Below are 16,436 nucleotides of genomic sequence, written 5' to 3'. Positions count from 1 at the left end.
TAGCTGATGATATAACACAGGTTTATCAAATTGTTCTGTGTCAGTTGTACTGAGCTGACTCCTTCAACTGTGCTGTTGTTCACTGGAGTAATGCTGGATATTTTGATAGCTGTGCCACCATCATGAAGCACTGTTGGTTCTGATAAACCAAACCTGGTAAACCTTGCAGAGCTTATATGCTACTGGAGGGGAGTAAGAAGTGTGTTTTTCTACAGTAGAAAATGTTGCAGTAGTAAATTTTAGAGCACTTTTGGAAAGGGAAGGAAGGAAAATTAATACAAGTTGTTTTCCAGGCACACAGCAGTGTGGATGAACTCAGGGTTGAGCTGAAAAGACAGAAGGTGTAGCCACATAAAGAAAGACCTGCATTATGCAGTCAGATGCTTGAGAAGTTTGTCTAATCTGTGTTTTACAGCCAGACTTACATGGCTGTTGTCCCCCAGCATGAACCACATTTCAGAGAAAGTGATTAATAAGGCTCTACTCACTCTGTCTCCTTTAATCTAGACCAGGGGAGCAAAGCATTAGAAGTGCAGAATGGAATAAACACTGCCTCTAAGTCAGAAAGAATGGAGCCCAAAGCCTCTGACTGCTGAGGTGGTGAGATTCCTGCATGGAGAAAATGATTGAATTCAGCTACAAAACAGCTGCTGCATGAGGAGGCAAAACCAGGAATTCAACCTGCAGCAATTGCTAGGAGTGGAACTGCCATTCTCTGTCTTGAGACATGTACGGGTCACGTTTGTGTCACATGAGGTTGTTTCTACAGCCATTATGAGAAACAGGTGTCATTATGGGGAGAGCTGAATTAAAAATCTGCTTTCTTTCAGTTCAATAGTGTGGAAGACTAGCTCAGATTAGCTCTGTACCTTATGTCTGCATTTGGGCAGATGAATTCTCAGTCTAGCAAATAAACACAGGCTGTGGAGCAGCATGTGAGGTCCTGTCAGCCACTATCCACTGGAGGAAGCAAGTAGCAGAGAGTAGGCAGAAAAAGACAAGATTTTCTCACACCTTCTTTGTTTGTTTGCTTTTTATTGTAAAACAAGATTAATACTTCCATTGTTTTTGAGAGAGGGTACTTTTTTTCTTTAATTAATCTGAAAACTGAAAGTAGTCTGATATCAGTTGAAAACAGATGGTGTTAATTCAGCAAACACATGTCCTACTGATAAGCATAAACTGTTCTGAATTTTTCTCACCAGCACTTTCTGGCCAGGATTCTCTGCCTGCAAAGGGAGAGAATTAGAAGTATGTTCTCACTGACTGGGACTCTTCGCAATCCAGTAAAATTTTCAGTAGATGAGATCTGAGCTTCAAACAGGAAGAATGTTCCTCTGATTGAAAGGAATTACGTATAATCATATATGTTACATGATGTGAAACAGTGTGTTATTAATTACAGTGAGTGAATGAGCCCATGCAAAAAAGATTTATTACATAGCTTTGTCCTTCCAAGATGAAGGAGTGTGGTGCTTTTTTCTACTGCCACAAATAGCTTCATTATGAACTAAATCTGAAATTTACTATTAATCCTGCTGTACAGTATCCTTTAAAATAACTGGTTTGAAATACCAGTGGCAGAATCACATAGCCTCTGCATCGGAATGTGCTACTTAGGTACAGCTCTGTGCCATTAATTAATTAAATCTGAAAACAGAGAGTGCTGGAGAAAACAGCACATTATGTGCATACAACAATTTTTATCTTTATTAAACACAGGGAGCAAACGGTCCATCTGCTTCACAGACCTGATAACTTTCCACAGGTTAAGCTGGGAATTTCTGAGTATGTATCTGCAGTTTTGAACTCCTTTACATAATGCACACTGCTGCTGAAACGACAGGGTAAAAAAATAAGTGATGATGAAGAAACACTAATGGTGTTATAATGTAGTATAGTGTATTGTAATATAGAATATAGCCCTCGTCAGTCTGCAGCCTTTTTCTGTTATTAAGCACCAACTTATAGCAATTTTAGTTTTGTCATTATTTTTTTCTTCAGGTGGTGAATCTTTCTCTTTTACAACTTGTTATGCAGTGCAGAGACTTCAACATACATTGTACAAAATGTTTTGTCATTTATTCCATAATCTTTCGGGTTATAGAAGCAGAGTATTTTTCAGAAACCTTATCTTCAAAAACTTTTGTGAGTCATGAGGAAGATAGAATCTAGATAAATCCATTCATTTGGATACTTTCTGACTATCTTCTGAAAAAGAAATCACAAGGAATTTACAGTTAGGGAAAGATTTTACTTCACAAAAGTATCTCTGAATTGATGGTATGAAAAAATCCTTATTAAATCAGGCCAGTTCTGAACTATGTCTGTAGTAAAATAGTACATAGAATACTAACTAGAATTTATAGTAAAAATACAGTATTGGGGATTGGGAGAGGAGTGTTTTCTTTCTGTGAAGTTTATTTGTAGTTTTTAATATACTGATATACGTACATAATTAAAACTCTGTAAGGACCAGAGAGATGATCATTCCTCTGTACTCATTACTGGTGAGGCTGCACTTGGCTGGGCCACTCATTAAAGGAAAGACGTTGAGGCCCTGGAGCATGTCCAGAGAAGGGCAACAAAGCTGCTGAGGGGTCTGTAGCACAAATCTTATTAAGAGCAGCTGAGGGAACTGGGATTATTTAATTTGGATCACTTTGAAAACCACCGTGTGAACTCCACATCTGTCTGTAGTTTGAATATCAAATTTTCATTGAATTTCTCCTTTTTCCTCCTGAGATCAAAAGAAGCATATGTCCTTTTATGTGTTTTATTGAGGAAAGACATTGATATCTCATGTCACATCAGCTGTTAGGGAGTGCACTGTGCTGTTCCTCTTGCATTTGAAGTAAAAATGTCAATTTCAAACAATTTCACAGAGAAAAAGAAAGGAGCAAAAGGATGGGAAGTACAGAATTGCTCATTTGAAGAATGAGAGACTCTAACTGAAAGATATGAAAGAAAAAAATGCATATTGTTTTGGAATAGACTATTTCTAAAAAAATTATACTGGTTTTGACAGGGTGATACTTATCACTACAAAGCATCCAAAGGAGTGAAGAAAAAAAAAAAAAAAAAAAAAAAAGGAGAGAAAATCAGACTGACTGGCATTCCAATGCTGCTGTGTGATTTAGGAACTAGTTTTCTGCTCCACTGCTCAGTTCCCAGAGCAAAATTGCTCCAGAAAAGTAAAAGATGATAGTTCCATTAAAGAAAAGCTGTCATATTACTCATGAAACAGGGTATTTCCCTCCTATACACAAGGCCAAATTCAGCTCATCTGACTCTTCTTACTCTTCTTCCACTCCCATTATCAGCAAGGACACCTGAGGAAAGACAGTGCTGGTTGGTTGGTAGGGTTTTATTGATGGTAAGACACTGTGCAGAGTTTGTATTATTCCACTGTATTATTTTATAAATACACTTTTGAATACGTTTTCCTTATGTTGCAAAATTTCTGTTTTCCTTTACTTGGTTTCCAAACTGTGATTCGTCATGGATGTTATATCAGCTAGTTGAGAGAACTTCCTCAATGTTCTTCCTCTGTTTGTTACCAAGAGTAACAAACCTCTCGCCGTTGGCTATATGGTATCTACATAACAGATATAAAGTCCAGAAGGGTCCACAAAAACTTGAATGAGAAATATTTTTTGTTCCTCTGTGGTGTACAGCACTTTCCTCCACACTGTTGAGTTCGCAGAGGATTGTGGCAAAGGGGTGTCTTCTGCTGTGACATGGTTTACTTTTAGTTTTCATGGTGTCGTGGAGTGTAGGTAGTCTAACATCACTATCAATTGCAATCTATTTACCTTTTTTCAAGTTCCCTTCTCCATCACACTGATGGGAAGTGAGCAAATAGCAGTATGGTGCTGAGCTGCCTGCTGGGTTAAACCACAGCAGTGGGGAAGCCGTAGGCCACCATGAGGCCTCCTTTTGTATTCTCCAGGCTGAACAAAGCAAATGACTTCAGCCACTCCTCATATGTCTTCCCCTCTAAACCCTTTGCCATAGCCCTCTTTTTGATGCTCTGTAACAGTTTTATGTCTTTCTTATACTGTGTTGCCCAAAACTGCCTGCAGTATTCAAGGTGAGGCTGCACCTGCACAGAGCAGAGCAATACAATCCCTTCCCTCAACCAGCTAGCAATGTTGCCAGGCAGCAAAGAAAGATTTTGCTAAACCTGTTTGTATTTTGAGTTCCTCTCTGTGATCTTGTCATTAAACTGCAAGACTGAGGAATGCATTCTTTTCTTATTTTTATTTTCAAAACTTTGTTAACAATACAAATTACTGGGAGAAGGGATCATAGGATCATAGAATGGCGTGGGTTGGAAGTGACCTTAAATATTATTGAGCTCCAACATCCCTGCCTTGGGCAAACTTGTTTCTTTGTCAATTTTTTACTCTATAGTACTGAGGGAAGCGTATCTATAGTTTTGTCTCAAGCACAAGCTTTGGGGTTATTTTTGCAAGTTCAGGTTCACCTCAGAAGCTGATATGACTACCATTGTATCCATCCCAAAGGGAAGTCCCAGAGTAGGTTGAAATTCTATGTAATCACCAGCAATAAAGTAATGCTTTTATAAAGTTATCATGGTAAAAGAAGCAGAATAAATTAGTTCTAGAGATTTACAGTCAGCATGCAAAGTAATGATTTGCTAAACACAGAAAGATTTTTAAAAATCACGGAAGACAATAACAGATGACAAGAAGCAGATAGCTTAGAATGAGGAAGGTAGAAAATATGATAAGATATGGCAGAAAATATTATGGCTTCTTAAACCAAAGAGCTCACTAACGTCACCTGCCTTACATCCAACTTAGCATTTACAAGATTACAATAGTAATTGTAAGCCTGAGGAATGCTTGTCCATACTTGATGATTTTTTGATTTCTTTCTGTAGTAGTCCGATGAAGGTTTCTTCTCTCTTTCCTTTGGATACTTTAAACCTAAAATGAGCATAATTTTATGCTCATACTACAGTAACCTAAAATACACAGGGCGTTGATAGTGGAAATATTCCTCTCCACTTCCAATACTTTCTTGATCCAATATTTTCTTGCTGCTTAAAGAGATTAGAATTTGGTGTAGATCAGACCTAGATTGGCTGTTTTCCCCAATCCCTTCCAGCAAAGAAAATGCAAAATAAATAAATAAATAAATAAATTTACTACTACTCTAAATTTTTATCTACCAAAATACTGAAGTTGAACTTCCTTTACATCTACTAACACAGTTCCTAGGTAACATGTTGATACAACTGATGATGAAAATATCTAGGAAGAAAGAAAATAACATTTTATCACAGTATTAAAATCATTTTTTCAAGTGTAAATCTTATGAGAGTAGTAGCTGAGTTCTATAGGTTGTAAATACTTTTCCAAAAGCAAGCCTCAGGTCTTCCTGTAGTGTTCATCAATCTGATATGTAAACAAATATAGTCTTTTTATGTAGACAAAGATATTAAACGACGACACTTTTTTCAATACAGTGCAGTTTTAGTTGACATGGGATTTATTCACCAGCAATATAGCTAGCATCCAAAAATAATTCTGTAAAATGTTACAGATCTTTTAATGAGTGTGTTATTAATAGCTGTTCCCCAAAACTGGTGACCATCTGTGATCAATTCACCATCTGTGATTGCTATATGAATATGGGAGGGGAGACTAGTGGTATTGGACTGAATTTACAATATAAATTAATAGCCAACTAGACCTACTGTAGATGATTAATTCGTCTTTGATTATAGCTACACACTGAGCTAGAAAAAATTATGTTCTTTGATTTGTTGGCACAATATGGGTTTGGGGAATGGACATTGAAGTTGAAAGGGAAGTTGAAAACAAAATTAAATTACATTTATTGAAATCTGAAACATACGAAAGTTGATGGTATTGAAATGAAGACGATGAAAAGAGATTAAATGGCACTTGAAAATGTACTGAATGTTTTTCTAAAGATCCATTACAAATGTGGATTATTGTGATTTGCTGAGATTAGTTTAAGCTTAGCAGAAAAAGAGGTTGTCAGCTCTCTAAAAACTTTTAGACTTTCTTGTCAAACAAACTAGAACTGCTATTTTATTGCTAATTAAAATTATTCCTATTTACTTCTTAGTTGAGTGAAGTAGCATTTATTTAAGTAGAAATTCCATTTTAATTAATAATAGTTAATGCTTGGAAAGTACTGTGCTTGCCTGCGGAGGCGGAAGTGACAAGTTGGTTAATATTCTTTTTATTTCATTACTTAAAGATCACTGAAGTGTTTCTGTATTTTTTCTCTCAGAAGGCTGCATTCTGTAATAGCTGGTGTGATTATTCCTGTGTATGTGTATAGACCAATTCTTTATCCTTAACTATGGCAAAATCCATAAGAAGCTGTTGGAAAGACAGGGTACAGTCTCCGAATCATTCAAATTTAATGTTTCATTGTATCTATATTGAAAAGGAGCCTAAATTTACTTCAAAACCTTTCACAAGCACTAGTAATGTAGAGGGCATTGTAGCTTGCATCTAACTAGTTGTGTGTAACTAGCCTGTTTCCTAGCTGATGGAGAGAGTAGAGAGCTCCAAAAAGTATCTCATCAGTATATGATATGTACTTTTCTTAGAGAAGCATTAATCACCCTCCTACTATTAACTGTGGGGAGTTCTGTGCACCTGGCGTGAAGTAGATTATTGTATTTTTATGTTGCATAAATTTTGATGCTGTAATGTATAGCAGTGGAGTTAAAGAAAAACAGGAAGGTTGACTAAGGGACTGGACTACCTGTTGTACCAAGTAGATTGGCACTAGAAAGTTCTTCTTTGATATCTGGATTTTAGTTCAAGTTGTAACTGATCAGCATGCACTCAGAATCTTACTCAGAGATTTCTATTACACTGTACAAGTGTATGTTTATATATAGACATAAATATCTATGTATGTACATTTATAATTATACATATAAATTATTTCCATTAAATGTTAAGTAAAAGGATAGTGCATAGATCTGCATATACTAACCTCACCCTAACACATATACGTATAATGTATGTGTTTAGGTATGTCAAGATTTAAAAAAGTAACTTTTAAATTACAGTATTAATTCCATTTTAAGAATATAACATAAATTTTTCAGTGTCAGGTTAAACGAAGCCTTAGTGAGTATCTCCCTTATTTTGCATTAGACTGTTCACCTTCTTGATCTTCAACAGGCTACAAGAATTTATATGATCCTGTTTCCTGAAGTTTATTCGAGGACACCACATGCTTCCTCTTTGTTACAGAAAGTATGTGGCTAAGATACAAAGCCATACCATTAATAAGGTTTTAGATTCCTTGTGATCTATAGGCAATCAAGCCTCCAGAATAGTGATTGAGTCTTGTTTCTTCTGTTGCAGACAAAAGGTTCTTCAAGCATCACTCCATCTGGCACTCAGAAGAAGGTGAAGAGGACTCTGCCCAACCCACCTCCAGAGGAAGCAACAGCAGGAACTCAGTCAGCATATACTTCTGTGGGATCAGTTTCACGCAGAAGGATTTGTAGGACCACCACTATGGCCAGAGCCAAAATTCTTCAGGATATAGACAGAGAATTGGATCTGGTTGAGCGGGAATCAGCCAAGCTTAGGAAGAAGCAAGCAGAGCTAGATGAGGAGGAAAAAGAAATAGATGCCAAACTGAGGTATTTGGAAATGGGCATTAATAGGAGGAAAGAAGCCTTATTAAAAGAAAGAGAAAAGAGAGAGCGTGCCTATCTCCAAGGAGTAGCAGAAGAACGTGATTATATGTCAGACAGTGAAGTTAATAGTACCAGGTCAACCAGAATAGAAACTCAACACGGCTTGGAAAGACCACGTACTGCACCCCAGACAGAATTCAATCAGTTTATGCCACCACAAACCCAGCCTGAGACACAGTTTGCCCCTGCTACAAGCCCATATGCTCAGTATCAGTATTCATCTCCTGCTCTGCCTACGCAAGCACCAACTCAGTTCACACAGCAGTCACATTACCAACAGCAGCAGCCTTTGTATCACCAGCAGGTTTCCCCCTATCAGACCCAGACAGCTTTCCAAACAGGAGCTACTATGTCCTTTACTCCACAGGCTCAACCTCCACCAACTCAACAGCCATCCTATCAACTCTCATCACAGATGATGGTGATACAGCCAAAGCCAAGACAAACTCCATTGTATCTGGAGCCTAAGATAACAACAAACTATGATGTGATTCGCAATCAACCTCTCATGATAGCACCAGTTTCAACTGACAATAATTACGCAGTATCCCAGCTAGGCAGTAAGTACACTACCTTGGACTTAAGGATAGGATTAGATGAGAGAAACAGCATAGCAAGCAGCCCTATATCAAGCATATCTGCAGATTCATTCTATGCAGATATAGACCACCACCACACACCCCGAAATTATGTACTGATTGATGATATAGGTGAGCTTACTAAAGGAACAGGAACACTTGGTTCTGGTTTTAGCCTCCATGAAAAAGATCTAACCAAAACAGATCGACTGCTTCGCACAACTGAGGCCAGGAGAGCACAAGAAGTATCAGACTTCCTAGCACCACTGCAGACTTCTTCTAGGTTACATTCCTATGTTAAAGCTGATGAAGACCCAATGGAGGACCCTTATGAGCTCAAACTTCTGAAACACCAGATAAAGCAGGAGTTCCGTAGAGGTGCAGAAAGTCTTGATCACTTGGCTGGCCTATCACAGTATTACCACCCGGAGGGCAGCTTCAGGCACTTTCCCAAGTCTGAGAAATATAGCATAGGTAGGCTTACCCTTGAGAAACAGGCTGCTAAGCAGCTTCCAGCAGCCCTCCTTTACCAGAAGCAGTCAAAACACAAGAAAGGTTTGATAGACCCCAAACTAACAAAGTTTTCACCTATCCAAGAAAGTAGAGACCTTGAGCCTGACTATTCAACCTACATGACTTCATCAAGCACGTCATCACTTGGGGGAATTACTACTAGGGCAAGGCTTCTTCAGGATGATATAACTTTCGGCCTTAGAAAAAACATCACTGACCAACAAAAATACTTGGGGGCACCACTAACTTCATCCATTGGTGCAGGCCTCGGGGCTGCACTAGGTCCAACAATGAGATCCACATTACAAGATGAAGCAGACAAGTCTTATAGCAGTGGTAGTAGATCTAGACCCTCATCCCGACCCTCCTCAGTTTATGGGCTTGATTTGTCTTTGAAAAGGGATTCTTCCAGTTCTTCTTTAAGACTGAAAGCCCAAGAAGCTGAACCCCTAGATGTTTCGTTTAGCCATGCAACACCTTCTGGAAGAACTAAACCCACCAGCCTACCTATTAGCCAAAGCAGGGGAAGGATCCCAATTGTAGCACAGAACTCAGAGGAAGAAAGCCCACTAAGTCCCGTTGGCCAACCAATGGGAATGGCAAGAGCAGCAGCTGGACCCTTACCACCAATATCTGCAGATACCAGGGACCAGTTTGGATCAAGCCATTCATTACCTGAGGTCCAGCAACATATGAGGGAGGAGTCACGGACTCGAGGCTATGATCGAGATATAGCCTTTATCATGGATGACTTCCAGCATGCCATGTCAGACAGTGAAGGTAAATTAGGCCTCAGACTGGTATCTTACTATCACAACACAAACCCTCATTTCTATGCATGTGTCTAATTTTTGTTATACTGCAAAGACTCATTCTTCATGTTCCTTGGTGCATCTTCTATGTAACTACATTTTTTTTTTTGAGTTTTTTGGCTGTTGTTGTTGTTTTTTTATTTTACCCTAACAGCAGTTTCTGGATGGTGTTACGCTACTCTGGCATGCTCGCTGTATTGTTGATTTGCATTCCTTTTGGTTTTGCTTGTGCATTTTCCTTTTCTCTTGTTATTATCTACTTTTCTAATGATAGTGTGTAGAATATTCTGTGTACAATGTGTGCCCTACCATCAGTCTTTATGTGGAGCCTTCTCCGGTGACTGTGGATCATTGAACTTATTTGCAATAGTTTTTGTTGGGATTTGGACACAATCTCCTAAATCCTTTATAAAAGCCTCTAGTGATTTTATTTGCATGAAATTTCATTGTAGAATTCAAGAGCCAATAATTCCATCTCTTGATGCACCACTTTAGATCTACATTTACATTGAAATAGTATGTTCATTAAGTACATATTGTATGTTAGAACCATATAGAGCTTAACATGGTAGCAAAATAACATTCTACATACGGTTTGTTGAAAGCATCCTGTCATGTGGATTTCCATGCATTCAAACTTGTGATGATGTAAGATAATTTGTCATTTGGATGGTGCAAGACAATCACATCTTTCAATAAACTTTCATAAAGTATTTTACTTCTATTGATGGAGAATGCAGTGTAGCTGGTTTTCTATGCACCACATACAATATGTCTGCCAAATAAGCACAAGAGTTTATCTCACTTAGGTTCGTGAAAGGAACCTTTCTGATGTATTATAAATGGTGCAATTAAAAATGTTTCTTCTAAGTAAGTACAGCAGAGTATTACAGCTGATGTTAAGTACTGAATAATTGCAAACTATGTACCACTTTTGTTTTAGTCAGTTCAGATTTAATATATTCTAAATTGTTTAAAGATCATAAAGCCAGACTGAAAGAAAATGAAATTAATATGTTCAAAATTGTATGCGCTCCCTTAACATTTTCTTATGTGTATTTACTGCACAATAAAAGAGACTTTGCATGCGCTATATTGTCTGTAAATGGCAATGATTGTCTATAAAGACAGATTTGCATGATTATGAAGTAGTATGGTTTATTTTTCAGGTTTATATTAACCTCGCTATTCCTTGTTGCATTATTGCCTTTTTACATAAACTGGATCTTTCATAAACATTAGAGAAATGAAATCTATTTGCCTTCCTGGTAACACAGTATATTCTGTAAACAGTCTCCTCATGAAGTCTGTGTTTCAGAGGAGGTTCGAGTCTGCCACCTTTGTTTGTTTTTTGGTTTGTTATTTTTTTTAATTTTATCACAAATTTTAGTATTCTCACTGTTCTTAGCACACACAGTTCTATAATTAAACCAAAAGTCAATTAAAAGAAAGACCCCAAGATGCAATTTAAATAGATAGGTGTTACCATGTCTCGACTCAATTTGTGACCATTAAAGGTCATTACAGGGTCACATTCTGCAACACACAGGACTTTCCTCCTGAAAAATAAGAATAATCAAACTGGACTGCAAAAACTGGATTTTTACCTCATATAAACAGACCATAGGGAATTGTTTTTCTGCACTACAGTGCATTATATATTTGTACAAGGCATACATGTTACATGTTAGGTTGAATCTGTTTTGGTTTTAACTTAACTTCTGATTAGTTAGACTCTATCAGAAGCATTCTATCATGATTTGACTGTTATTTACTAGATTGACATATATATCTGAATATCAGGGCTTCCCTGTTTAGCAATATTGTTTCCAATTTTTCACAAGCTTTTTTTTTCTTCTTGAGAAATCAAAACACGTTATGATATTATCTTCAAATATGCTGTCTAAAAAGAAGCAGTTTGAGTTGCAAATAATTCCTGTAACATGAGTGTAAGATACGAAATGTTCCAGAAGATGTATTAGTTTTTCAAAAAGTTGTGGACTTCCTTTCTCAGGACTGCACTTCTCTCTGTAGTGCCCTGACAGTGGACAGTTGCTCTGGAACCCTGGCAGGTTGCACTCAACTTTAGCTTTTCATCTTTTCCCTTTCCCCCCACCCCCTTGCTATTGCATGGTGTTGATGAGATTTCATGAAAAGAAATCAGCCTAAAGCACAATCTTAGGAAAGTATTTCTTGTGCTAATGATTATCAGAGCTCAAGTTTTCATGTCTAAGTACTTTTAAAAATGAAAAGTTAGGATATTAATGTTAAACTGCTGGTATTCAGTCCAAATTGAGGCATGTGCTTGACTTGATGTTCATTTTTTAGAAGTCATATTCCATAGCAAATTACAGAAAATACAGATAGGACTGCAAGGCCAAACTTTCTGTTTTTCACTACATAACTTTAATAAACTGCATCTACATAGCTTTAGTACACCTTAAGAAAGAGTTTTGGCACTTAAGTAGTAACTACACTGGGATTCCAAGCTTCAAACAAGATAAAAAATTGGTTTTATTATCAAAAGAACACAGCATCCAGATATCCTCATTGAAAATAGTGTTCTGAGCTTTTGGAACATTTATCAGTCTCCCAGCATTATGGATGCTGTGAGAGCTCTGATACAGCAAGTAGTTATTTATTAACCCCAAAGATGCCACAGTTTTAACAAACTACAAGGTATGCTGAAGATGCCAATTTTCAAGAATACTGAAGCTAGTGCTAAATTGGATGAAGGTAAATAGGCCCTGTCGATGAGCTAAGGAGAGAGAAATTGTTCTTTTTCTTATCTCAAGGATTATTTTTTCTCTTTTATATACTGCTTTGTTAATTCTACAACAGAAATGATTACTACAACACAACTGACCCTTTGTATTTTTTCACCCATGGAATACAGAGTGGTTTCATCTGTGAGTGGTTAAGGTCAGGGATATCCCTGAAGAAGTTTCTCAGATTCCACTGCCTGGAGTCCAATCTCACCTTTTAAAACTGTTTCACTAGCAGCACAGGACCTTATTGACTCCAGCAGGAATTTTCACAGGTGGAGAAGTCTGAGTGCATACTGTTAGCTTAGAACAAGAGCATGTCCTCTAAAACCAGTGTTCGTTTTGACTAAGGCCATCAGAAAACATGTTGGCTGTTCTCAGGCTTCCAGCTGAAACAAATCTCAACCAATCAAGCCCAAAATAATGTGTATATGTACATATGAGCGTGACATGTGTGTGTCTATATATGCATCCATGTTTTTTAAAAAAATCATACAAAATGCACACATTTATCTCATTTTGAGGAGAAAGGTTGGTCAGAACTGCAGCATAAAAGTTCTGTGTATGTGCTAGCTTTTCTGTGAAATAAATTTAGCAGAATTAATTTCAGGTGAGATGGGGGGAGAAAAAAATTTGTTTTCTGCTCAGCTGGTGACATGGATTGCCATAGTCAGCATTATTATCTGGGATCAGAAAACTTCATTAGGTTTTTAATACAGGCCCCAGTAAGAAGTTCTGTCAAGATGAGTTACAGTGGTACATGCAAGCACTAGCCATGTGCTATAAATGTGTAAAGCATAAATGATGCGTGTATTAGATTGTCATGGTTTATGGCGACCAGTTATTCAGTAACTAATTACTCACCATCCAATATCTAATCTTCAATAATGTTTATATTTAATGCATGTATGCTGATCTATAGGATAATTTTTAAACCATTTGTAATAGATAAAATTTGTGCACAGTGAAGCAGGAAGAGACTGCATAACAAAGATGAAGAGTCTTTTTGCAAGACCTACTATAATACGGGATGGTTGTTTTTACCACAAATAGGACATATAGAAGGGTACTTTTAAAAAATTGTGCATATATTCTCCTATTCTTGGAGTAATTGAGTGAAATAGTCAAGAAAAAGTATGACTTTGTTTTTCCATTCAACTTTTTTTCCAATCATTTACTAAACTAAGTTGGTTATGTTTAACAACTAAATAGGTAGGATGTGCACACTACCATTTTGCACTTTACATTCTGTGTTAAGGTACAATTGCATTCACTCCTGTTACTATAGCAACAACTGACCTTATTTTAGGTTTGCGTTTTCTAGAATTTTTGCTGAAACATACTGTTTTTCTTCTTAATTTTCAAATTCTTTATTATTACAACGTAATAATAACGAAATTCAAACTTTCATTGGATTATATTTAGCTGTGTATTGTTTTGGTTTACACTGATGGGCAGTGTAGATGGAAACCTGAATTTCATTTAGCAGAAATGTTACTGAACACATAGGATCCAAGAGTCAGTAGGCATAAAATGCATTTGCAAAACTGATTTCATTGAAACAGTGCTACTTCATCCACAGCAAGTATCTAATACAACATATTTTATACCAGTTTAAAACTATTGCAAATGTAAAAACTAAGTGATTTATTGCATGAAGAACATTCTAGCTAACACTCTAGCTTTCCAGACACAAAGAAGGTTCTTACTGAAAAATCAGAGGATGAAATTCAAAATGATAACACCTGAAAAATTTCTGCTTAGAATTAGAAAGATAATAGATTTCTTTTACTTTCTATCTTCTTTAATTTGGGATGACATGATTTAATAAACAGGCTCAGTTTTCATAGAACTAGTTTTAAACGATCTCCAAATTGAAAAAGTTCAGTTTAGGAAGTTAGTTTGTCAAGTAGCTGAAGATTTTGAAGGTTTTCAGGTTTTTTGTTTTTCGTTTTTTGTTTTTGTTTTTGTTTTTAAATTTGACTCTTTTTTCATTAAATGTCTTAGAAATACGTGGAATCTACAGTGTATTTCTGAGCTATCACAAGGGAAGAAATGGCTACAGCACTCAGCAGTAGATTTCTTCTGATATTTAATATCCACAGTTTCAACCTAAACAGAATCTTCTCACTCTGCTTTATCACTTACAGCTAAATTATGCCTCGATTCAATGTCTGAATTCTCACCTGTTACTTTGCTTTAGCTGCATGGCCAATTAATAACCACTATGCATGCTTGCTATGCACAATGCACATTACTGCCCTTTGCCCAGCACTGGAACAGAACGTTTTACCTGTCCTTGGTTTTCAAAGCCTATCATCTCCGTCGTGAAGAAACAGATTGGTTTGACAAGCCCAGGGAATCTCGTTTGGAGAATGGACACGGCCTCGACAGAAGGCTGCCCGAGAAGTTGTCCCACTCTCGACCACCAAGTCAACACCAAGATCAAATAAGCTGTCAAGTAAGCCATTCCTTTAGTTTGATAAGTGTTTGAAAATTTAATCATCATAGTGTTCAACAGTGGACGGACTGTAGGATTAATCAAATTCCAGTAATTCAGTTGACGTGCTATTGAACCTGTATTTGTCATCAATACTTGATGATGACATTAAAATAGCATTTCTCTGTATTTAAGTATTAATTTCATACGTTGTCTTTGACTTTCTGAAACATACCTTTAAGGAACTAAACTATAAACAGAACTATAAATATAGCAGGTATTTCTGTAAATAAAATCCATGGTTGGTCTGATTTTACCTTACCAGATTTATTCCATTCAAATTCAACTTCCTTATAGTTGTCTAAAGAAAAGAACTGCTTTTGTCCCATTTACATTAGCTTGCACTTTAGTTGGTCAATGTAATTCCATTCTGTGATCAAGTATAAAATAAATCAGAAAGAATGAATCAATCTAATAATTAGAATACCTCATTTATTGTAGTGAAAAGAAAAATACCATACTGTTTTTCAAATTTGATTATTTGAAATCCAGTTCAACTTAGTAAACCACCAAATACCCTCTTGGTATTAATTGAGTTTATAAATTTCATTTGATATCTTTAAGTTCTTCACTTGATTATTTCAGCTGTCATTTTTACTGACCAACACTGATTACACTGTTTTCCAAAAGATGTAATGGAAGCAAGAGAAAGTATGGCATGGCCAATTTATTCTCCTTAAGAACTCAGCATGCTATGTTTATTCCTCGATAGCACCTGAGCAGAATATCCTATTCTCATGCAGTGATAGGAACTATTTTGGCTGGTGAGCATATTTGACAATAGAATGTAGGTTTCATGAGGATTCTAAGTTTTATGAAGTAAGCTTTCAAATATCTTACAATACTAGCTGTGACTTACTTTTTTTTTTCTTTTGCCTATCTCTAGTTTAGCATATTCACAGATTTATACAGCCTAAGTTATACTGAGTCCTTCTTGCTGACAAAGAAGGCTTTAGAAGATAATCTTTACAAGATAATCTTTACAACAAATCTATTCAAATAGCTCTCACATAGCTTAATGGCAAGATAAAGGATGTTTTCATCTTCACAGCTCTTAATGCCAGTGGTAACAAAAACAAAACATGCCAGAACACATTCATCCTCATGAAAATATGCATTGCTCTCAACATACACAATAGTATTTGACTACTTCAGCATCATGACATAAAATGAAAAATTTACGTTAGTAATCACATTGGCCCAAGAAGAGAAATACTGATAAGCTGATATGGACATGTTCAGTAAGATGTATTTAATTCCTCAGATCCTTGCTTTGCCCTTGGAAATTGTTCCAAGACTTCTTACTCATCAAGAAGGTCTGATCTTTGTTTAAATAGCGCTGCACTTGGACTGCTTCAAGGACTTTGATCAAAGTTTTGAGGGAGGAGATCTTAAGGCAGCTAGAGTTTCTCAAATTATTTCAACAAAGAATTTTTTTATCCTCTCTAAAGCTACTGTACTATCCCCATGTTTGTATGGAAAGAGAGATGGTGCATTTAAAATCCTGCCAAAGGCATTTTTAAAAGTTTTTCTAGT

At 36.6% G+C, this 16,436-nt stretch overlaps 1 protein-coding gene across 1 annotated transcript in view; it reads left to right on the top strand.

Moving 5' to 3' along the window:
- PCLO (piccolo presynaptic cytomatrix protein) overlaps positions 1-16,436 on the top strand; it is a gene marked incomplete at both ends in the record, with an annotated part of 318,827 nt that overhangs the window by 168,108 nt on the left and 134,283 nt on the right. The window contains 2 exons of the mRNA XM_079538014.1: positions 7,392-9,603; positions 14,713-14,861. Of these exons, the coding sequence (XP_079394140.1) occupies positions 7,392-9,603; positions 14,713-14,861 (2,361 nt within the window). The remainder of the gene's footprint in view (positions 1-7,391; positions 9,604-14,712; positions 14,862-16,436) is intronic.

The sequence above is a fragment of the Tetrao urogallus genome, assembly GCF_951394365.1.
Source record: "Tetrao urogallus genome assembly, chromosome: 1".
Taxonomy (NCBI): Eukaryota; Metazoa; Chordata; class Aves; order Galliformes; family Phasianidae; genus Tetrao; species Tetrao urogallus.
The sequence above is the reverse complement of the archived record's forward strand: the minus strand, read 5'-3'. Positions and strand labels throughout refer to the sequence as shown.